Raw genomic sequence first — 25,196 nt, forward strand, 5'->3', positions numbered from 1 at the left:
TACTCATATTATTAAAAAGCAAGCCCCAAAGTAGCTTAAAATGTTGGTTAAAATGATCAAACAGAAAAGCAACTATACAAGAAAAATAACTAGTCATTTATTCAAGTATTTCTTATCTACAAGCAAATATAGGCAAGTCTAGACATGTTTAAAAATCCTTTTTTGGCAAGTGACCAAACACTAAGTGCTAGTCAGAACTCTTTCAAGTTGACCTACATGCTCTCTATTTCCAGCCCTTTTTGTTTGGAGTAGAAGCAGAAAACAGAAAGGCCTAGAAAAAATGGATGTAAAAATTGACGAACGTTATTTAAAATTCAGAAAAAATTCCATTTTATTGAAGTTTGATTCTCATTTTACTCAGTCTGCTACTCCCTGTGGCTAGAGATAAAGAGATAGAATTGAAATAAACACTGATCAAATGTTGAATAATAATTATTTTTCATACTCATACATATAACTGATATCACCAAGTAGCAACATAACTATTAAGCAATAGGAAATTAAATGGTCTAATCTAGGACAGATCTTCTTCTAAGGATAGAGACTTATTCTCTGGTATCCAGGGCTTGCACATTCTTTAGAATTGTATAATTAATACTATCAGTATTTTCGTAACCCATCTGTGATCCATTGTTTCAGTTCTCTGGTCTTCCACAGTATTTACAGGCATAGCTTTAGGCAGGCAGATGCTACGCAGCTCAAGCCATACATTTTTAATTTACTGATAGCAGCATTTCTTTAGGTGACATGTAGTAGACTTTTTTTTTTCCTTTTACATTAATTAGTTTCTGTTTTCAAGGTACATTGAAGAAGTAATAGTGACCCTACAATCTGCCTGTTCTCTAACTTCATGTTGTCCATTAGAAGACACAGAAAATGGGCACGAATGATAAAATGCGAATCTATCATTTTCATTTTCACATTTTGTTTGACTTCCTGATTTTCCAGACATTTAAAAATGCCTGTATCTTTCTTATGTCAAAGGCACATTGCATAAACTGTTAAGCTGCTGTTTTGTGAGCAGTCTTCAGAAAACTCTCTCCAGGTAAACAGCTGCAAACAGCTGAAGTAGAAATTCAGCCTTTTACCTCTCCTTTCTTGTTTATGTAACACAACCATAAACTCTCACTGGTTTAATTTCATATCACTGGGATAATTTAAAAACTATGTCCCTTTACTTTTGCATAAATCAGACGTGCTACTGGAGCCAAAACGAGTCTAATATGCAATGAAAGTTCAAGCCAAAATCTAGACCTAAATTAAAAGACTTCCAAATGGTCACACAATTAATGCAACAACATAATATTGTATGTGTTTGTAGACATCACAACCATATTCAGGCCTGTCACAACACAAGCAATATCTGCCAGAAATAATATTCTCCTTGCAGAAGTGGGAAGTTTCAGTTTGACCACTGATATGCTACCATGTTTCATAGCTACCATATTTTCTGTGGACTGTGTGTGAATTTTAGTGCTTTGGTAAATTGTATCTGATGATTTTTAAAGGAATTCAGCTTACGTCAAGCAGTGTAGGAGGTGAGACAGAAAATGAGTGGATACTGGGAGTAAATGGGTAAAACAGGAGAGGCTATTGGTAGGTGAAGCAAAGGTCCTTCTCTTCTCCAAGATGATAAAGATAACTGAAATATCTTTGGAGAAACCTCTCTAGGCAAAATTCACAGGATGAAATTATGTAGCATCCTTGTCAAGTAATTCTGTAGACGTATTTGGAAAGGTGAAACTAACTAAGAGCCAGAAGAACTAGTGGAAACCAAGATCATGACAAATGAGACTGGCCAAACTGTAGATACTGAGATAAAGTAATTTGCAGAAAATTTCAGGTGATAGTTATGCAAAGTCTGTGACTGTGAATATATGGGATAGGATAGAGAGGAATAAAATAGGAACACTTATATTGTTGAGGGAACTCAGGAGATACATACTTGTGGAGAAAAACTGAGTTTATCTATGGGCTACTGGAGAAAGCTCCCTGCTATCTGGATTCACAGAGACATCTTGGAGAAAAATGGAAGGGCTGTGATTGTCAGTGTTTGGAATGTTATTTGGGAGCCTGAAAAGCTGGTGTAATGGTTGTGGACATGCTCTACCAGTGGTTTTAAGTAGCCTGTATTTTCAGTTTAAGATGATTAGGTAAATGTGTTCACTGGAATTCCTCAACAAACCTACCAGAGAGGGAAATGATGCTTTGAATTCAGCACATTTCAGGGATCAACTTCAATCAATACAAAACTTTGAAGGTTTTGGCTCAGTCTCTTCCTGGCTTAGCTTGTGGCACTAGCTTGCACCAGAACATCAGAGTTTATCAGAAATGGTGGCATTATATGTGTTCCATGGCAATGCATAGTGGTGATCTTCATATGAAAGGGTGAGTTATCTGTGACACTTTCAGTAAGTAAGACATGTCCAGAAAACTGGGATCTGTGTTAACCGCAGTGCTCCTAGGTTTGATTTGGGAGTGCCTGCCTGCTAGGGGTGTGAGGCCTCCCGTGAGCCTCTGCCATTTTAGCTGATTCACTATATGCTCACCTCTACTGAAACACAATAAGGAGGCACCAGCTACATCTGAGCTGGCATCATGGAGATCTCCATCTCCCAGCCATTCTTGCAGCCTGCCTGCAGCACAGGCTTACAATTTTGACCTTACGTAAATCTTATGAAAAGATAAGGGCTGCGTTTAAATCAATCCCTCAATAGCTGCCAGAAATGTCAAGTGTGGCAGTGAAGTAGTCGGTCTTGAGAGAATATAGCGGAAAGCGAGAGGCAGGAGATGAAAGTCATCTGCATGCTGGCAGTGTTGCAGGAAGCACAAATCTCTCCTGGAGGCCTGGGGGTTCAGGTCCTGAGAGATGACTGTGACCTGGAAGAGAGCTGAAGAGCAATCAGACTTGGTGGAGGGGAAAGGAAGTTTAGTCTGCAATCTGATCAGTTCTTTGAAGTAAAGAGAAACAAAAAAGGACTAGGGAAACAAGATTTTTCAATTACAGCTTGAATTCAGGAGGTTTGGCAAAGACAGATGAATGGGAAGACAGAGGTTTTACATTCATTCTTTTGATTCAAACTTAAAAGTACCTTTATTTTAACCGCATCTATGAAGAATTTTCTTGCTAAATGTTTTATACCCAGAGGAGCAAAATTTAGCATAATTTTCCACCAGAACTTCAGTCCTGACCACAAGGGAATTTGAAGTTTTGCAATTTTTTTGTAGTTTTTACCATTTAATTTTCCTGAAATTAACTGCTCATCTCTCTGACTGGCATAGCCTACTTCTTAAGAAGTAGTATTAAAATTTAATACGCATTTCTAAGTAGTATTTGTTTTACGCAAAGACCCAAGAAGCAAATCAGAGAGCTTGTATCTCCTGCAACACAATTTTGTAGAAGCATAGTTTCAGTTTCCTGATCCAACGATTACATAAAACAAAAAGAAACTGTTTATATTGCCACTCAGATTATTCAGCTGGAAGCCATTTATCAAACATAGCAGATAATCAAACATCAGTAAAACTAGCTTATAACTCTCCTACTAACACTGCACCTGTAGAAAACAATTGTTTCCCTGGATGGATGCCAGGTTACAGCACACTACAATCAGTCTTTCAACACACAGTAGGCACAGAAGGGATATATGAAATAACCCATTGCCGAAGAAAATTCATTGTTGGGACGGGGGATGGGTCTAGCTGAAGTTTGCATGATGTGTTCTGTATAGATTAAGGTGGGTATTAAGTGTGTTCACATTAAATATACTAATATACTGTAAAACAGTTATGAAAAGTGAAAACGACTTATCAGAAACAGCAGCATTTCCCCACTGAAAAACTGAGTTTCTGGAAAGAAAAAGTCGTATAGGTTAGTGTTGTTCATTGCCTCAAAAGAGCCATTTTGCAAATACTGCATCTCTAAGTAAAGTAATCCAAGCATCTGTCCTCTTGTATAGGAAGTCTTGCTACTCTGAAATGAATTGATGGGGGGAAGAGGAGGGTGAACAGGCTGTTTGATGAACAGCACCAGAGCATTTTTTAACTTCCTTTACTCTCCCCTTTCCCAATCAGTTCGTTTCAGAGCTGACATTACAGTTGTCAAACTAAGATGAAAGAACAAGAGTGGATTGTGCCATGGCCCTGCCACTGAAGGCTGAGAAGCAATCAAGCTCTCAGTGAAGATGAAGATCAATATCAGAGAAAGCAAGTGCACTTCCCATGTGGTTTGAGGCCACTTTTCTCACCCGACAAGCAAATACTGTATTTGGTAAAATGCACATGCTGAGAAACTCCCATGGAGCTTTATCCTGGTGAATTGTCACGGATGTCTGCTCCTGGAATTGGGGTCCAAGAGCTAAAAAAATCACTCTGTGAAATTTACTTCCAGTCAACCCTCTTAATGACAAATATTTTCCCTTTGCATAGTGTATTCTAGGAAATATTGCGATTTCGTTCACTTTGTACAGGGAATGCCTTGTGGATGGCAGAGCATTCCCTCCATTACAGTTACTTTTACAGGGCTGAATCTTGGTTATCAATTTGAAGTGGCTAAAAACCTCCAAATGTATCTGTATCATTAGTCAAAATAATTGATATAAAATATCAACTATAAATATAAAATTGATATAAAATCATCATTCTAGAGTAATGCTTTCCATGGCTGACAATGATTGATATGGTCAAAGAAACTAAATCAATGGGACAACACAGCATGTTTTATACCCAGAGGAGCAAAATTCAGCAACCTGATTTTAAACGCTACTTAATCCAGGAAATATTTGGCTCCACAGTTGTCTTTTGTAGGTGAGATCATAATAAGGCTGAAACCAGCTGTCTATTTTGGTGTAAGATACCACAGTACATTTTGCAAATGAAGGGGAATATCACATGCCTTGCTGAAACTTGGTTTAGATATTTCCTGATTGCTGCATTAAGATTGCAATGGAAGATTCCTGCTGTAAATGGCAGAGAACTGCATCTGTCTGTCCTAAAAAATAATTGCATATTAGTTTTGCACGGTGATTGCACTGGTTGGTGAAAATTTTCTGAAATCAGTTTCTCTGGCTAGTGCTGTTAAAAATTGCACTGTCCTGAATTATGAGTCAGATTTTCCTGGTATGGATGCAGTCATAAAGATTTTTTTTGTACTGATAGTGGAATTTTCAAAGTTATTGGCAGTCCAAAGTCTATACAGGCCAACTATAAAAAGATTACCTGTGGAGCCATTTGTCTGCCTCTAATATTTTATTGCTATTTGCTTCATGCTTCCTAACACTGTGTTTTTCTCGGTGTCTTTATAAGGCTCATGAGAGGGGAGGAGGATGCTAGCAAATGGAATCACAGAGATCTCTGCAACAACGAAGGTCTTTAAATAATGAAAAAAATTAAATGAAGTCAATTAAATAAGAAATACTTTTGATTTGTTTCTTACCACCGTCACTGGTTTATCTGAGAAAGATTTTTCAATTACATTTTAAGGACAGCGTAACAGTTTTGTCAATTAACACTGTAATTATTTTCATTTATAAGCAACATTTTAGACAGTTAGGTTAAAAGATACATAAACAGTGTTTGATGAAGAGTGTATCATTTGAAGTTTTTTTCACAACACACCAGGATTATGTTTGAGGGCTTTGCATGGAAATTGAAAAAGGGAAAGCACATTTTGGCAATTTTGCAATATCTGTTGTTTCCAGGACAGCATTTTGGCCATTATTATTCCTTGCTGTAATAACGTCTCCTATTATTCTCCATTAGTAGATGCAATTGGCTGCTCCAAGATAAGGGATATGAGGGATAATACTTGACTGAGATGTGGTTTGATCCTCTAAATGCTTACATTTTATCAGCTATAAAATACATTACTGTGCTGACTATGCAGCATAAGATATTTCATGGATCAAAACTACCCGACCATTTAAGTCACTGTATTTCCTTTGGAAAAAAAAGAAAGATGAGATCTACAAATCTGACGAGGACTGTCAGGTATAGAAGACAGAAACACTCAACCTGAGTAAACAGCTCAGCTTTTACCTATTTTAAAGCTATGCCCCCACATGCCAGACTACCGGGAGGAGCTTCATCAATGTTACAGGACAGTCAAGGTACATCGTCTGGCATTGGGCCTCTTCTGCTGGATACAGGGATAGTTCACAGAACTGCGTGATGTGAGGGAAGGTTGTTGGACACTCCTTTTTCAAAGCGCTTCTAGTGCCTCATGTAAACTGCTGAGGACAAAACTATTTTCAGTAGCTCTTGCTTCTTCGCCTCCATATGGATGGTGTCCTTGCACAACAAAGAAATGCTTCTTCTTTCTTACAAACCTCTGTAACAAAGACTCTCTCTGTTCTCTGGGAAGAATGTGTTGGAGACATCAAATTGGTAGATAGGGAAAGAGAGAAATAAGGAGCAAGCAAGCAAAAGAGAGAAACAAGCATTATATGACAGTGTTTTCTTCCTGGGAGAGCTGCAGACTAGGTTAGAATTACTCACAGGATTATCTTTTGCTTCTGATTTTCAAAGGTTTCATGTATTCCAATCATCTGCAGAATGGCATAAATAAACTGATAACAATATACTGATAGACCTTCCAACACCTGATAAATAAAATCCAATTAGCCATGGACAGATATGGATTTTTTTTGACTAATTCGAACACTGTAATAAATTTTTCCCCAGCTGACTTCCACAGCATTGCTGCATCTTGTTGGACAGGAGCTCCTTTATTCCCCAGAGTCAGTGCCACACCTGCAGCAGGCAGTTTGACTGCTACACGAGCAGAGGCATCAGGGTCTTGCAGAGACTGTGAACCCTTGGGAGATAGCCTGTTCTCTTACCTGAGCTCAGGTCACCTGAGAGCAGGCTGCAGCCTGGCTGCGTGGTTGTGTGCTGGGTGAGTGGCAATGAGGACGCGGGGACGTGAGCTCACTTGTAGGCTTTGTACCTGCTGAACCTGCTGGTGGCTGAAGCTTTACAGAGAGCAGGGAGAGGCAGGGTCATACTCTGTACTCCTTTGCTGTGGTATTGTGAGCATTTTTTCTACTTTGAAATGAAAACGCTTTGACATTCCTTGAATAGCAGTCTGTGCCAGAAGATGTGTGGGAAAGCCTACAGTGGCAAAAAGAAGGTATGGATGTTATGTTGCATTATATGAGGAACAGGAAGGGTAACAACACACATATCCATGGTGTCAGAGGGTGGAAAGCTCTCCTTTTGTTTTTGGGTTTTTTTTAGTATCCAGTCAAGTAATTTTAGGATGAAAGGAACAGTATAAATATTACATACAGTATTATTATTACTTTTGTTATTTTCATCTGATATCCCCAAACTGATATACTGCCTGAAAAGTACAAATAAATTACAGGCATATATAAATATACTATACCAATGTCTTAGGTATGATGACACTCTATATCTATTTTATGCTGGAGCTGATGAACAATTTTGAGGACGCCAGCCTTAAAGAGGTAAAACTGTGCTATTTTACAATCATCAGAATGTGGTGGGTGTGTAGACAAGAAAGACAACATTTGCCCAGGAGTTAGGAGATCAAAGAATTCAGGTTCTTGCTGGATCACAGCACTTCTCTATAATTGTGACCGTCTCCTCAGAGTTATTTAGCTCTATCAAACTGTAACAGGAAAAAATGAGATGTTTCATGCACTGTGTCGGGACACTCAACCAGGCAGAGGACACTGCACTCCTATATAGTTTTTGGAAATGTATATATTCCTAGGGCTGCTGTTCATGGAGTAGGTGAGAGCCAGAACACAGGCAGACAGAGCAAAACCAGTATCTGTATTTGAGAGTGTCCCAGGTGCTCTGGCTACCTTCTTTAGGAGTGCAGCTCTTGATGCCCTCACTCGTAAATTGGTATGGATAGACCTTACCAGCTTGCTGGTATGGTTATGAGGATGATAACTGGTGATATTGTTCCACTGTCCCAGGGGGTCACAGACTCCATGTCCTACAGTTATACTCCCTGTAATTACCAAAACTGGATAAGAAAAAATGTGGTGCTTTTGAGGTGATGTGTTTAAAAGAAGGTTGGTACATGCTTTGATGTGAGTATATGACATGCCCTGTTGCAGAAATTAGTCTTTATTCTACTGAGCTTTACTAAAATGTATAGTATTCTGAATTAAATACAGTTCAAATGATGAATTTTCCAGAATATTGATATAGTGCCAGCTCCTTGAAGACAATGCAAACAGGACTACAGCTTTAACGTAATAAAGCAGTTAAGAGAGTGCTTACATTTAAATGTAAGTGTGCACTGTGCTTTGCTGTGTGAGAGCCCGTGGAGGGTTGGAACTGCAAACAGTGAACTGGAAGGGAATGTGATTTCATACCAAGAGTGAACACCATGACTGGGGACTATTTGCAATTCCTCTTGTATGCATAAATAGAACTTGCCAAAGAAAACTATTTCACTTTGGTTGATGAAGGCTGTTTGTTGAAAGAGGTCTTCTGGCCAGTGAATCAATTCTTCCTGAAAAATGCCATTAAACCTTTATTTTGAGCCAGGCAACCAACAGTGACTGGCAGAAGGGGCTGGTTCACAACTCCATCAGCATTGTGCTGCGTTCTTGTGTTGGCAAATATTGTCATCTTCACTAGCACATAGACCTTCAATCTCCAGCCATCTCATTCAAGTGCATGATGAAAAGTGTGCTTTTCATGAAATGCTATGCATTTTGAAAAACATATATGTTCTGATGAAGTGTCATGTAGAAAAATATCGCAACATTTTGGTGATGGCTTTTTACTTTAAAATAAATCTTTCAGAAAGTATTAATTACATTTAGTATACATTTTGAAAGCCTTTAAAAACTCAAAAGCTAGTAAAAGCTTTTCAATCTAGCAGAAATGAAAAGTTTAAATTGATTTATTTTTTCTGCAGAACTTCAACAGGAAAGTTGTAGCTGTTTTCTTCCCTTCTGTTTCTGAGTGGAAAATAAAAACAAAAACTCCAAATCACATTGTGGTCAGAAAATTAGTGTTAGACCATATTTTTTCTTGCCACTCAGTTTTTGATACTAATTCAAGCTATTAGCTGTGCAATACCAATTATGAAGTGAGCAGCTTAATTCGAAGCTCTAGATATGCAAGCTTACATAAAAATACATGTGTATGGACATACATGCATACAAACATACTAATTTTCTCTTGTGCATCATTTGCTTTAGATCATGAATGCTGCATTTAGTCACTGAAGCGTCTCTGGCACAAGGTTCATAATGTGCTCTCGAGTCCTACCTCACCCTACTTAGTGGATAGCAGATACTTCTGCCAGTCTGATAGTATCTAATTACAGAGCCAAGGGGTGCATATTTCAGCAGAACACTCTGAGATGTTGAAAGATGATATTCTGAGACAGAGAAGGGCATATCAGCCATTGATTTAGGTCACAGAAGCAATTCACTATCACACGAATAACATTAGTCAAATGTTATATCCGAACACAGTAAAAACCTTTAAAAATCTCATATGCGATAAAGGTTGGCATTAACATTTCAGCTTTTGCCAAAGTGTGATACCAGCCCATTAATGTTGGCGGAAAAATATTCTGCTTTTGTGAGAATACAGTTGCTCATATAAAGCATATAATGCGAAGTATAGACTGGGCTTGGTGGTGGGGGGGTTGCAGTTGTAACTTTGTACTTTAAAAGAACCAAGTCTAAATTCGTGAGTGATGCCACCATTGAAATAAATTGTATATGGATATGAATGTAAATAGCTATTATTTTCACACCAATGAGGTAAAAATAAATTCACAGATAGCATTAAAAAAAATATTCATGATTGCTTTTATAGTGTTGCTGTGGTAGTTTTCTTTTGCAACCAAATAAAAATGAGGTTGATGTCCTGAGTATTCCTCTTACTGCTGTACTTGCCTATCTACTTGCTTGCAGACTTAGTCATATACAAAAGTTTTCAAAAAGTAAATATTACCACTGTTTTGCAATCAATCACTTTATGCCCTAAGATCCAGCAGTGGTCCTTGCACCACAAGTAGAAAAGATTGTCTTGGACCGCTTCCTCTGCTCTGAATTTGGCCAGCTCTTAGCTGTGCTGCAAAATTATCCATGTTGTAAGTTTTGGTCCAAAGACAAAAAGCCACTCAAAGTCAGCAAGGCAGACATCAAAATGTCATAAAAGATGTTAAAGAAAATCTATAGCCTGGGGAAAACAATTCATGACAAATACACTGAGGAAATAATCTCGTATTATTTTTCAGTAATTCATTTTATAAATTCCCCTCACAAATAGGAGTGTGAGTGATATATGCTCAGACTCGGGGGCCTGGCCAGGGCCAGGGTAGCTATGGGGCCAGTAAAGAAGCATGGACTCTTCTTGCTGCTACTTCAGTTGCAGCTGGATCCAGAAGCCAGGGATAAGATCCAGTGGTGAAGGTCTAAACCCAGAGATGCTCATGGGAGTTTTATGGTGTACATATTTAACTGGCTTTCAGAAGCACCATGGAAACACCTGTTATACTACATTTTCAGAGCTACTGAGAAGACTGTTGTTATACAGAGAAGGTATATTCCCAAACACATATTTTAGGAGTACAATTCCCAGATATTTCATATTTCTGCAGCTCCAGTAATACACAGTTTTTTTTAAAAAGATACTCCAAAATATTGAAACAACTTGGAGAGTCACATACTCTGCAATATATTTGTTGTTATGCGCTTACACTGACTACCAGGATTTCTTTAAAAAAAGATTTAGGGTGTCATATTTCAGTGACCTCTCTGTTTTATTATTTAATTTGGTTTGTTTCACTGTCTATTTTTTTGTCATATTTTTAATATTTTTATTCCTGCATTTAGTTTCTACTGCTTTTCCTTTATCAGTATCCTGATATTTTGGTTGGATTTTTTTTTTTGTTTATTACCTGTTTTTGGTTGTTTCTGTCTTTTCAGAACTTTTTCAGTCTCCTGCACCCCTCCAGATTGCTGTTCATCTGCTTGCTCTATTAGGCTTTCTCTTTTTCATCAGCAATTTCTTTCTCTGTTCTGTGGTCACTCTTGATGCTAAACTCAAGTATTTAAGCCTTATGGGATGACATTTCTCATGCTGTTTGCTGTTTGCAGAAGACTTCATAGAATCATAGAATGGTTTGAGTTGGAAGGGGTCTTAAAGATCATCTGGCCCCAACACCCTTGCCATGGGCAGGGACACCTTCCACTAGACCAGGTTGCTCAAAGCCCCATCCAGCCTGGCCTTGAACACTGCCAGGGATGGGGCATCCACAGCTTCTCTAGGCAACTTGTTCCAGTGTCTTGCCACCCTTAGAGTGAGGAATTTCTTCCTAATGCTTAATCAAAATCTACCCTCTTTCAACTTAAAGCCATTACTCGTTGTATCACTACATGCCCTTGTAAAAAGTCCCTTTTCAGGTCTCTTGTATTGATACTGTAGGTTGCCCTGACCCATGTGCAGGACCTTGCACTTGGTCTTGTCAAACTTTGTTCGGTTCACATGGGCCCACCTCTCAAGCCTGTCAAGGTCTCTCCAGATGTCACCCCTTCCCTCCAGTGTGTTGACAGCACCACTCAGCTCAGTGTTGTCAGCAAATTTCCTGAGGGTGCACCCAATCCCTCTGTCCATGTCACCGACAAAGATGCTGGAGAGCGCCTGTCCCAGTACTGACCCCTGAGCAATGCCATTTGTTACTATTCTCCACTTGGGCATTGAGCTGTTGACTACAACTCTGAGTGCAACCATCCAGCCAATTGTTTATCCACTGTGTGGTCCATCCATCAAATCCATGTCTCTGCAGTTTAGAGACTTGCTGAGTTTGCAAGACTTGCTCAGTTAATGATTACATTTAGTTGCAACCATGTCGGGTGGATGCCAGTGGGATGGCAGAAGGATAGGATTCCCCCAGTTGTACACTAAAGTGTAGCTGACTCCTCGTTTGCAAAAGCCCTAATCCACCTGTTAAAGAAGTCTGGGAAAAGAATGAGTCAGGTGCAAAATAAGAAAGGGCTGTTGGTTTTCTTATGTTCAGCCCTGGACAGAATTGAAGTGGTGCAACAATTACTTTTTCTCTTTAGACAAAAAAAAAAAAAAAAAAAAAGGGCAGCTGTTCCTGAGTCACTGGGAGTGGCATCTGTGCCATGAGGAGACGCAGGTAATGCTACTACTGTTGCTGCCTACCTGATGCTCCCAAGAACAATGCAAGTTCTTCAGGCTGATGCAGTAAAACAGATACTGTCTTTGGACCTTTGGAGAGATGGTGGCACTGTGCTGTTAAACGAAGAGCTGTAAATGATGTAAAAGATTGTTACTTAAGCAACTTTATTTCCCTCTGAAACCTTAAATCCCTTCCTTGGCAGTTTTTCTACGTGGACACTTTCTCTGAAGCACACTCTTGGCCCATAGGTGCATGGGTTTTTCTGAATCTGATGCAAAAGTTGCCACCTCAAGCCAAATGATATCCATAAGCTTCAGGTTTCCATGAGAATCCCACTTACAGAAAGTGCAAGAAAGTGATCAATGTAAGTTGCTCCAAATCTTTTGGTTTGTTCATCTGTCCTACTTCCACAGCCTGAGTAAAGTTCTGTCACGCCTATTAAACAGAGAATTACCTTCTGTTTAACTTCAGACAAAATTTTATGTGCTTTTCTGAGTTATACAAGATGATTCTAATTTGAAGTTTGTTACACAAAATTGTAAAAGCTTATTTTTTTAAATATCTTTCTATTAATTTGTTTACATTGCTTGTCATTTACTACTTTTTTTGCCACAATTCCAACCTAGGAAGGAAAAACACAATATTCAAACATTATTCTGTTGATTTACTTCAAAAGCATATACTAGTAACTAAATATTGCAGGTTGTAGCCATTGAATTAGGTAGCAAAATAAGAATTAGCATAGATTCTCATTAAGGAAAACCCTGTAAATCTCTCTAACTGTCTTGACTCCTATTTTTAACTACCAGTGTGGCTCCAGGCAGGTGACAGGAGGGATTTTTCTGGTATGATAAAGTCCTGCCAAGGACAAATTCTGTGTTTGTAGCATGGAAAACAAGGTGTTTACTAAAATTTCCCTAAATAGTTATTTAGTCAATGCCCTTGATACTTATTTGCAGGGCAAACAAGGGTATTTCTTCACTGCCACATTAGGAAAAAATAAAGGAATAAACATAAAAGTGACTCTGCGTGCACACTTTCCACTTGATATCTTTCCAGATCACTTTACAACTTTCCATTTTTCCGTCTCTTCAGCTGCTTATTTGTATGCTGTAGGGACACCACAGTCCTGATGCTTCACTAGATAATGACTGTCGGTATCTATGCTGCCAGCCTCTGGTGTCTGGGAACAAGCAGCATTAGAGATCAGAACTGTGAGGGAACAAGAATTTCCATCCTATTGAATAGTTTTGCACTTCAAAATGTATTTTCACTCGAAAGAGGAGGAAAAAACGAGTATGGGAAATGATCTTTTTAAGGAATATTTTAAGAACTCCTTTTGGTTACTTCCGAAAAGGACGAACTCCTCTTCCTTCCAGCAACCCATGTGTGGTTACTAAAATATTTGGCAGTGTTTATGTAAAGTATGTACTTGTCTTTTAAGTAGAGGACGAGCTAATCCTCTCACTTGGAATGTGTGAACAATATGCTGGAGAAAAGTCAATGCTGCAGTAGCAGTATAACAGATTTTCAAACTAGAAAACAGGCTGGAGAAAAGTAGATCACTTTTTATAGCATTTGTTCCTAAAATTGTATTTCTGACATCCATTCGAAGAGAAATAAGTACTGACCTACTACAACGTGCTTCCTTCCTACAATGGGATATGTAAATCCATTACATTACATATGTTTGCAATTACACTTAAAGCGATTTAGAAGTGATATGTGAAATGAAGTGGTTTTTCTGAGGACTCTTCACTGTATGTTGAACCTTGTAAACACCTAAGCAGAATATGCTTTTTGCAATGAATTTTTGTTTTGTTTGCATTTGCATAGTAAGACAAATATCACTTTGTTATGTGGCAAGATCTGCGGTGGCATCTGCCCGATTTTACAACTGTGTCTTTACAGTTATCGCATGACATAGTTCAAAAATTACCTATTCATACATCAAGGTTATTTTTCCATAGATTGCTACAGTGCATTACAGGTATCCTTCCTTTTTATTTTCTAACTTGCCTTTTTACTCCTGGGATAATTCTGAAATCATTAAATATAATTTGCTGAATATAATGGATAATTTGAAGAGCTTGAAAATGTCTTACCATCTTTTAAAAAAGCTAGGATTTTAGCTATTTATCTGAACATAATATCTTTGTTTAAAGCAATAATTTTCAGGCTTTTAAAAAATGTTACATTCCTTCCTGGGCAAACAAATTGCTGTAGTATTTACACTCCCCAATTGTTTTCATCCCAGAAAGGAAAGACGTGGCACAAAATTTTACATATGAAGAAGTAGGGTAAAAAGTCAAATCTCAATTGTGGTATGAAAGTTTTTACAGCCAAGGGAACTGCCTCTCCTACCTGCAGCGAGCCTTGAATTTAACACTGAATACTCGCAAAACATACTTTTTTATTGTTGGTTGGATATTAGAATGGTTTGATGTGGATCCACACTAAAAATTAGAGATATAGCTGTCTACTCTGCAGTCATAATCTAGTTCAGTGTGGAGAGACCTAGTGTTCTAAGTTAATGTTGACTCATGGATGTGATGAAGCTTAGCTTAGGCTCCCGTCCTGGAAAAAGTAGGATGACGGTTTGTGTTTTCAAGATGCATTTTTTTTTCTTAAATAATATTTTTAATGAAATTACTCAATACTTGAGAACTATTAACACCTTACGTAATGTAATGGGAACTATTTTTTCTTTCCAGGTATCAACAGTGCCAGAGTTTGGCCGCATAGTAATTTATACTACCAGCCTTCGCGTGGTGAGAACCACTTTTGAAAGATGCGAACTGGTTAGAAAGATTTTTCAAAATCACAGAGTTAAATTTGAAGAAAAAAACATTGCTCTGAACAGTGATTATGGAAAAGAACTAGATGAAAGATGCAGGAGGGTCTGTGAAGTTCCCTCACTCCCTGTTGTGTTTATCGATGGCCATTACCTTGGGGTAAGTAAAGCACGAGCCTATGTTTTATGCTGCAATCTGGAAGAACAGATGAAAACCTTGATGAATGAGAAGTAGGGTTTTTAGAAAATTGCTTGTAGTGCTGGAACGATGGGAATAATCAAAGACAGAGATCCCTTTGTGGTATGTATTGCACAGATCCACACTGATAGATTTAATCTGAAGATGCAAAAGGTAACCAGGGAGAGGCTATCAGGAGGGGAATAATATGCAGTAATACAATCTAAGCTATCCAGTGTTTCTTAAGAAATACCTTATCTTTGCAGCTGAAACCATGAAAATCTAAAGAAATGGATTTTTTTTCCTCATGGGAACTTGTATGTATGACTGACCCAGGAAGATGAACACACATAGCATAAACCTGTCATTTAGTAATATCTGTTTTGAATATGACACTAACAGCTTGGGGTGTCAGGCCTTAAACATGCATTGAATTTTATATAATGTAGTCTGTATCAGGATCTGTAATCCACTGAACATTGTTTTAGGTAGAGAATTGATTAATATTTACTTTTAGAAAAGTCTACCAGTAAAAAAGAGAGAAAAACAGCCCAACTCTGCCCTGTTGCAAGACATAAACTCCAAATGGAAAACTATAATCCAAATTTGTACGCTGGTACTCAGGGTCTAAAAGCCCTCTGGTATTTAAAATCACCTTTCCATTAAGCCCAGCCTGTACTTTCAAAAGATATTTTCCAGAAATTGAAAAGATCAGAGTTTAAAAGAAAAGAGATTCTGGAAAGTGGCACACAGAAAACAGCTTGAATGCTCAGAGAAGTTATTTGTCTGGAGTGGTAAAGAACTAGCAATTAGCACCAACAGCGAGACTGTGATTTGTGAAGGCAAACTATATTTAAACACAGTGGGCTTATTGTGTTTGTGTAGCTTATCACTTTCATTTTCATGAAAGATTTAAGTAATGAAATGAAATGTAATCAACAGTCAGACATAATTGATATTGGGCCTGTATAAACACTCAAATTCCCTTTCTTCCCCTTCTCCCCATCCTCCTCCTAGCTCTCTGCGCGCTCTGCATGAGACAGGTTTCCCTGAGCACTATAACAAAGGCATTTGCTGGCACAGGGCTCGCCAGACCACTACAGCCACTGCAAAATCACCTGTGTGCAGATAGTGATTTTTACTTCATAGTAGAGGATGCTTTTATCAAAAACCTGAGTTGGTGAGTTCTCCAGCCAGCCAGGAGCAGAAGTACTTTTTCCAAAGCAGCTTAAAATTAAACAGGATTCAGACTGAGATTTGCTCACCTAATGATCATGTTAAAAATAAAAGTAGTGAGTTATGACAGACCCCGATAAAGTCTCAGTTCATGTGTGATCAATTTGTCAAAAAGAATTCAGTTAAAATACTGAAATGGATTGAATAAATTATTTGCTCAGCTGTAGGTGAAGCCTGGTTACAGTCATTTTGGTATGATGGATGGCCCATTAATTCACTGCGGCTTTTTTTTTCTTTTTTTTTTTTTTTTTTTTTTTTTTTAAGATCATGGGAAGCTTGTCTTTTGACAGAGAAGCAACAGTGTAACAAGCAATATGATCTCATTAAAATTATTTAAGTATTGTATGAGATACTTTGGAGAGGTATTGAAAAGAAAGCAAGTGAATTAGGGGGCTAGCTGTCTGTGGGAGAGACAAATCAAGCTGTCTAGCTAGCTGCTGGCAAGTAGTCAGCAGATTTTACTTCCTCTGTAGGTAAAGAATTTGGTGTTCTGGTCTACAGACATTTATTACAGCATGGTAACTGCATTCACATTGTTTAACACAAGAAAGCAAAAAATATTAATCTACTAAAAATCAGAAAAATTCAGACTTGGAGGTGTTTTCTTTCTTCTTTTTCTATTTTTTGATTAAACTGATAAAGCACACTGTGGTTAAATGGAACAGACTTCAGCTTCAGGAGAGGATTAAAGTTATTACACGTAAGAGCGATATTATTTGTGGAGAATCTGCTTTTCAGGCAGGGAGCAGTCCCGGAGATGCCTGCTCTGCTTGCAGGGAGCATCATGGCCAGCCAGAGCGGAGGGAGCCCTTTGCTCTGCCCGTGTGGGTGCCCCTCACCTTTGCTCACAGGTGGGGTTTCTGTCCTCCGCTGCTCTCCACTAATTATCGTCATAGTGGGTAGCACTCTGCTTGCCACAGCGTCTCTCTCTAATGTGCTTTAGTTGAGATGGACCGGGGTGGGAAAACCAAGTTCAGTGTGAGCAGAGATAACTCTGCCAGCGGGAGCACCGAGTGATGGGAGAGCAGAGCCCCAGGGTGAACCTGTCACTCAGACTGGCAGGGGACCTCTGTCCACACGCTCTGTTTGGAAAATGTGGCAAACCCCCTCATTTTTATGGCAGTTTTTATTTCTCTATCTTAATATGGCTTCACAAGAGAGGTTGGCATTCATTCATTTAACAACAGAAATAAGGAGGGGGGCACTTCGCATATTGAGAAGGTCTGGCGATGAAGTATTCACCCCCTAGCTATGTTATTGCCTGGTGGATGTGGCACCTTAAGAAGACAATGCATCGGTGACTCCAGACAGTAAGTTGGCTGGAACCTGTGCTGGGCTTCTATTTCATTAAAATGCAATTGAGAACTAATTACAGATTTTGGTCTCGTTGGTAACTGAACATTTCTATAATGCCTTTTATGATAATTATCTTCTGATATGCAAATGCAACACAGAAATCCAGAAGCCTGGTGTGTCAGTAAATTAATCATGCAATATTTTTTTCTCTCTCTTTTCCTGTCTCTCTTTAAAAAAAATTAAATATTTATTTCCTGACAAAACCCTCCCTGAAGGAGATTGCATGTAGCAATACAAAGGAGAATCTATATTGAGCCATGCACCTTTCCATGAGTCATAAGGAGGAAACATCAACAGCCCCTAATTAAAATATGCACAGTTTTGAAAGGGGAAAAGATTATTTTTCATGAGATAAATGTAACAAAACCAGCAGAACACAGCATATGTGCTTCTGGTAATGTATATGGTATCCAAGCCATTCAGAAGCATGGACAAGGTTGTTAGAGCACTGCAGGCTGTGTGGATAAATCTTCACAGCGCTGCAGAATTTATCATTGCCTGCACAGGAGGAATGAAACAAACCCGCGACTTGGGCAGAAGCAATAGAAAAATCATATTTAGCCCCTGTCAAGCAAAGTCCTGTGTGCTGCACTACAGCAGGTTTTTTAATCTTCTCATTTTTTCAGGATTGAATCATTTCATTTCTTGACACACACTGTCTAAATATCAGTCTGTCAGGAAATTGCAGGTTCTTTCTGCAGCACCTCTTTACCAGCTGATATAATCCCTCCTCTTCACCTGAGGCTGTCTCCATCTGAAATGGAATTATGCCATCTGCTGGGACACCAAAGCAGGATAAAAAATGACTTCCAAAAACCAGAAAGCCACACAGAAAAAAAACCCTGGAGCATTCTTTTACTTTTTTACAAAGGCACTCAGGATTGTTAGAGGTTTATGTTAATGTAAAGACCCATTCTGCTGGAAAAGGGATACACATAAAAAAAGGCAAATAGAGTCAACCTTAGTAAACATGTTAGCTCACTGCATAATAGTTTTAAAATAGCTTTATTTTATTTTTCACTTTAAATATGTGATTTCATCCCGGTGTTCACTTGCCATATAAACCTACTTGAATCTTTTTCAAAAATGTGAATTTAATAGTTTTTTCCTGAAGAAAATGTTTTCTATTTAGTTTTCCCAGCTGTAATGAATTCTCAACAGCATGAGGGTTACAGTAAAATTATTTTATTTTACTCATTGGCTATGATTATTTGCCAAGAATGATGAGGATATTTCTGTAACTCACGTTTAGAAAACAGCTGTGTAACATATTTGTTGTTACACAAGAATTAATGGTTTCCTTTTTGCTGCTTCCCAGTGGCCATCTATGATTAGTAGCTCTCAACTGCCTCTGTGTTTTGTTGAACACACTCTCCTGGCATTCACTTGATGGAGTGGATATGAATGGCTCTGTGGCAGTAAAACTATGATGTAATTATTGCATCAAGTCACCTAGCATTTTCCCACTTGTTTCCTCCATTTTGCAGTTTAACATTTCAGGAAGAGCAGGGTTCAATTAATAAGATAGCTTTTTACACATCAATCTTTCAGTTCTTTGCATGTCAAAAGCAACACTTCTGGTGCTGCTGCTATACCGCAGTGTCACTTTTCTGTTTATGGGCAGGTTTCCAGGCATTTAATGTACCCCGTGCGTGTCTTCTGCTAAGGGGCACCTCCTTGTGAGAGGTGTAGTGTTGTAGGCTGAAAAGCATGTGAGCTTTGGGCAAAGACAGGGGTATATACAGCCCCTCTCTTTGGTAAGGCACAGTGAAAAAGCATGGCAGGTCCAGGAATGGCAAGGCATGTGATCGCATTCTGCTGCCTTAGCAGGAGGTCTCATCTGTATACTTAGCAAAAGCTTGTTTTTAAGGAAATAAGGGATGTAATTTATCTGCACAGCAAGCATGTCCCCAAGAGAGACGTTGCAGTGCCGTGGTGGTTTTACTCTCTCTGTAAGGAAGGATGTAGAAGAGAAGCTGCTTCCCAAAATTAGCAGGTATTCTAGTACAGCCAGGTGCAAAGCAATATCTGTGTGCATTTCTCGATGAAGGTGAAAATGGTGAAACGGTGAAATGGGTTACATGCCATGGTGAATGGTGAAAATGGTAATGGGTTACATCCAAGACAGGTGAGCAACAGATGGGTTTAGTGACCAGGCACCCGGGGCAGTAGAAACTTAGTGGACTTTGGATTTGTCCTAGTTCTGCAATCAGTGGAACAATACCTCAAATACAATGTTAATTTCTGGACATTCTCAAGAGAAAATCGGGAAATTATGTTGAGGAATAAAAATGATCTAGGAAACTTGTCTGTAGAGGAATGAAGGCAGTGGGTTGATTAGCATTGATAATGTGCAGCTGTGGCCTTGCCTCAGAGGCAGTGGGTTGATTGACATGGATGATGTGCAGCTGTAGCTGGTTCCTGCTAAGGGGTTAAATAGCCCTGAGGAGGTGGTGGTGAAGATGTGGTTGGGTGGAGGAGGAATAGTGTGGTCTGAGCTCTGGAGGAAGGGGAAACAGCATGGACAGTAGACTCTGGCTGATGGTAAAAGTTTTGTTGCAGTCTACTAGTTTGTTTTTGCTGCAACAATTGGTGCCTTGTGTGAGGCTAACCAAGCTGGACTCAGACTACAACACTGTCTGAGTGATTTAGCGAAGTCCATGGCATTTCCTTGCTGAAAGAAGGGCAAAGACCTGACTGCAGTCCCTGGGTTCCTTCGCCATGGTAAAGAGCTACTGAAGTTAGTAGATAAAGGATTCACAGGCTAGTGCTTTGAAATGTAACTGGTTAACAAAACCGAAAACTTACTTCTCCCCACTGCTTCTCTAAATGTTGTGGGCACTGTCAATCATGTTCCTTGTGTGAGTCTTAGAGGGGCAGAATCTTCAAAGTTTCGCATCCCTTTGTGAGTAATTGTGGACTGAGCACAACCTAGGAAGAAAAAGAGACATAACTTTCTGGTTGGAAAGCAGCTATTTGACTTATTAACAGCTGCTTTAATTACTCTATTAATTATAGACTCTGTGTGTTAAGGTTCACAGATTCAAGGGAAAGGTTAACCTCTGCAAAGTATCTTTTATTCAAATTTCACCCGAGGCAGCTGTTAATGAGAAAAGACGTGCTGAAGCACTTTAAAATGTTGATAGCCATTTGGATGTTTAGTTTTTAATTTTAGAATCATAGTAATGAGGCTTTCCACTTTGAAAGAAACACAGCTGGCTGACTAAATGTCATCCAAAATATAAATCCTTCAAAATATGAATCTATAATGGGAAACCTGTTGGGCTTTTAATTATACTATCACAAAAGCCAGTCAGTGTTATCATACAGCATCACTGTAACATGAAGCAGAAGTCACAGGGATACTTTTGCCAACTGTTGCCACAGAGAAAAGATCCTTTTTCTTAATGGGAGGCAAATCAGGGCTTGCCTAGCTTAGGGAATTCGCAGTGCCGCAATTACATCAATAAAGCTGCAGCTTAACGTCTCTGCATCGGATGGGCAGCGCAAGCTTTGTCTGAAGCCGCTGTGGTGCATTCAGGCCCAGAGCTAATGCTCTGTGGGCCACCTTGGCAAACCCTCTCCTTGTTGTGCCAGTCACTCCTATTGCCTGTTCTGTGTGAAAGCAGAGAAAGATTAGAGGGGAAGCATGAAAGGGGCTAACAGACGGCTAAAAGCTGCTCTGCTGGGGACACAGAGAACCTAATGCATATGTCGAAACTGGTGCACTGTGTGCCTGTGATCTATAGCAGATTTCAGCAGAAGAGTCAGCACAAGTAAAGCTAGCTGATCTGAGTTCCCTGTCATCTTTTGTGACTAATTAACCACAACTAATCACCTTGTAGATAATTCTTTTTTAATAAAAATCTCTTTGGAAGTGTAGCACTTGTAAGAGTAACGTTCACTGAAAAAGTGGCACTCACATTCACTAAAATATTAATACTATGCTTTTTAACTGAAACAAAAATCATCAGAGTCAAAAGTGCTTCTTGATTTGTACAAAGCCAGAGCAAAAAGACTTACTAGAGGGAAACTAACCTTAAGTAGGGTGTCATACAAAATCCTTTGCAATGTTTTGGTGGCCCTTAGTTGGCTTTAGCCTCTTTACTCCCCAGCAAGACACTGTGAATCGTTGGACACCAACATGTACATTAGTTGACCTATACACGTTCCCTGTGCTCCCCAGCAGCCTTTCCTGTACCTCCCAGTAACAGGGTGAGCAGGGCTGGTGGGGAGCTGGGGCTAAGAGCCCCTTCATGCTGGCTGTGGACAGCTCAAAGTGATGGTACATCCAAGCTGCGTGCCATCACCCAACTGCTCCTCAGTTGTGTGTCAGCATCCCACTGCTCCTCAGCTGTGTGCCATCACCCCACTGCTCTTCAGCCCTATGCCAGCATCCCAGTTCACCTCCCAACACATGCTGGAAGCAAACCCAAAGTTGCACTTTAACAGTCTGGGCATGCAGACACTAGCAAATCGGGGCAGCATGATGGTACGAACCTAGCATCCAGGCTAGACGTGGCCTATCACCCTTAGCAGCAGGTAAGGGCTGTGCAGCTCCCTGTGTCTCACTGTTCTCACCTTTTGTTGGTTTCTAGCAATCTGCTGATTAAAAGTGCCTGTAAGTGTTTGGTAGTATTTAGTATTCAGTGAGTTTGGTTACATAAGTGAAGTATAAGCATTCAAATCAGCCCTCTAATTAGAGGAAAAGGGGAAAAAAAGTGTTAGATCATCTTTGACACTTTAATTTTGCTTGCAATAATCTCTTAGCATTTACTTTCAGGAGGAAAAAAGAAAAAACACTTCAGTACTGCTTTGGTTCAGATCACAGAACCCCTCCGAGGCCTAATGTAGTCAGACTAAATTATTATTATTCATTGTTGTGTCTGACTTTAATGTTGTTACAGTATTTTCATTACCCTTTTTCTCCTTGTGTTATACATTAGGCATATTATGTCTTAATTCAATGCTCAACTGCCAGAATATTTGAAATACAATTTCCTCCTCTCATTTTTCTGCATTCTCTGATATGTAATATATTTATATAATTGTAATTTTTGACATGGTAACTAGACATATTTTTCATTCTGTCAGGAAACATACCCTGTGAAATAAAGGGAACACAATCAGAATTTCCAAGCTGTATCACCTTTTACAAAAAGGCAGTGTGATACAACATCTGGTAATGAACTTCAGGCACTACTATCAGAACTCTGAATAGATTCTCCTCTCATTCTAGCTTTCCTAAGGTGGACCTATTTACAAAATACTTAATGTGAGTCAAATTTGTCCTCAGCCTGTTAAAATTTTCAAGACCAAATCTTCTAATCATCTCTGTTTTTTCATGCTAAATGTCTGACCTTTTTCTTCTTCTTACTAATAGGGTGCTGAAAAAATTTTACTAATGAATGAATCTGGGGAACTGCAGGATCTCTTAACCAAGATTGAGGTAATTGTATTTCTGCAAATAGATATAAGGAACATACATTGAATATTTGTAATTGAGTAATTTTATTTTTTTACCAGTTCCTTTTCTTCTGTTATAAACTAATGATCCCAAATGCTTTTTTTGTTTTTCTCTCTGAATGAATGATATCATATTAGCACAGCCCATTAAGTTTGAGAAAACATGAATAGCAATAACATCAGCCCAAAATGTCCATCTCTCTTTTCTCTAGATTTTGCCACAGCGCCATTTTCCCTTTCCCGTTACTTTTGAACATCATCTTTGGTATTTAAACCATGCCATGGGGGAGTCAGGCCTCTTTCGTGGATGCTCCACCACTTCACTGTGCACTGCATTGAATGCATGGGGACCTGCACATCTGCAGTCTGGCTGGACTTAAAACTGGCCATCTAAAAAATCTGGGCAAATGCTGGAAGTTTCTAATTACACCAGTTTGCACAAATTTGAAATTATAGGTTATCATGCCTCTTTCCAGCTCTTAGTTTTCCTCATCCCCAAATCCTGTTTTGAGGGGTCCTATATTGTTATTACCTAGCCTGATGTGTGTCCTAATCGTGGGATAGAAGATACATCTATGAAAAATAATTCCAGACTACAGCAGACTGATAACTGCATACTGAATGCAACCACTGCTTCACTGCCTGTTGGTTTTGTTTTTCCACAAAAATGTATTTGCTACAAGTGCAAGGGGAAGTCAGGTCTTTCATTGCTGAAGATGCAGAAAGTGATTACACAAACTGTGATCTGTTCAAGAAGGAAATGGCCATTGTTCAAGGGACTGAGCTAAAGCAGTTTTGCTATTTTTTTTTTTTTTTTTTTTTTCCAGTTAGTTCTCTTAACTACATGGAAAGGTAGTTAATTACAAGCCTAACAAGCAATAATGAATGTAAAGATTAAAAATATTATTTTCTTACAATTTTGAGATTATTTGAAATAACTTCCAATAAAGTAAACCACCACCATAAATTGTGAAAGTTGTGGGCACTCCTGAGATAAAAAGAATGCTAATGTTACATTATATACTTCCAAACATCGTTCCTGGAGAAGTTAATAGTGGTAAGAGTTGTTTGCCCAGTGAAGAAGAACGGCAAGTTTATGAGCTACAGAACAAAAAGAAAAAGTGCCTTTTTTCCATGTTCATCTGAGCTGTCAATAGATGAATGCTATTGTTAATGGTTTTCTCGATGAAGCTACAAGAAGGACTACGTTATCTGTTCATATTTTAGTATGCTTTGGTAATAACTTGTGACTAATTTTTTAGTGGTACGTAATTCCTCAGGTTAAAACTAGCACAAATTGTATGGATTTTTGTTCTTCCTTTGTAAATAATTTGGTAAAGTCTTCACTCAACAGCGCAATGTTAAAGCCACGTATCTGCAGTGGTAAGTACCCAACATGGTGTACCTTGCCCTTCTCTGATATAAAACTTTAAGGCAAGCATTAAACAAACTAGCAACATTTTTAGCAGTTGAAACCTAAAAATGTCTTTGAAATCTCTTCTTGTGTTCTCCATTGTCTTTAATCCAATACAAAACAGAGTAAAATTATTGTTTTACTCGGGAATTAGGACAATTGAAGGAGCCCAAGCCCTGCTTGCAGCAGTTTTCTCCAGGTATAACTGCTGAATATTGATGATCTTTCTTCTTTACACTTAGAGCCTCAGCATTCTACACCCATAAATTTGAATACACCACTTATTTCCTCAAGCACTACTTGTCAGAAGCTATGAATTGCTTTTTGATATGATCAGCTCTAACTGTAATAGGAACAATATGTTCAGCTTGAGCATGCAAATGCTAAAAGTCATAGTATCTTAACATACAGCACAGAAAACATAATGTCAACATAAACCGCCTTGAGTTTAGATTCAATCAGTTGCAATATCTCCTAAAATTGATCTAGACCTAAACTACATCAGAGGAACATATGCAGGCTATCCTTCAGCTATCTATTTTGGCAAGTATAAACACAGGTTACTAAGGTATAATGTGAGCCTGCAGTGAGCCTCTGACCA

General features: G+C 38.8%; 1 protein-coding gene across 1 annotated transcript in view; it reads left to right on the forward strand.

Moving 5' to 3' along the window:
• GRXCR1 (glutaredoxin and cysteine rich domain containing 1) overlaps positions 1-25,196 on the forward strand; it is a 41,030-nt gene that overhangs the window by 15,382 nt on the left and 452 nt on the right. Inside the window, exons 2-3 of the mRNA XM_040582377.1 lie at positions 14,866-15,105; positions 23,099-23,164. Coding sequence (XP_040438311.1) covers positions 14,866-15,105; positions 23,099-23,164 — 306 coding nt within the window. The remainder of the gene's footprint in view (positions 1-14,865; positions 15,106-23,098; positions 23,165-25,196) is intronic.

This window comes from Falco naumanni, chromosome 1 (genome assembly GCF_017639655.2).
Source record: "Falco naumanni isolate bFalNau1 chromosome 1, bFalNau1.pat, whole genome shotgun sequence".
Taxonomy (NCBI): Eukaryota; Metazoa; Chordata; class Aves; order Falconiformes; family Falconidae; genus Falco; species Falco naumanni.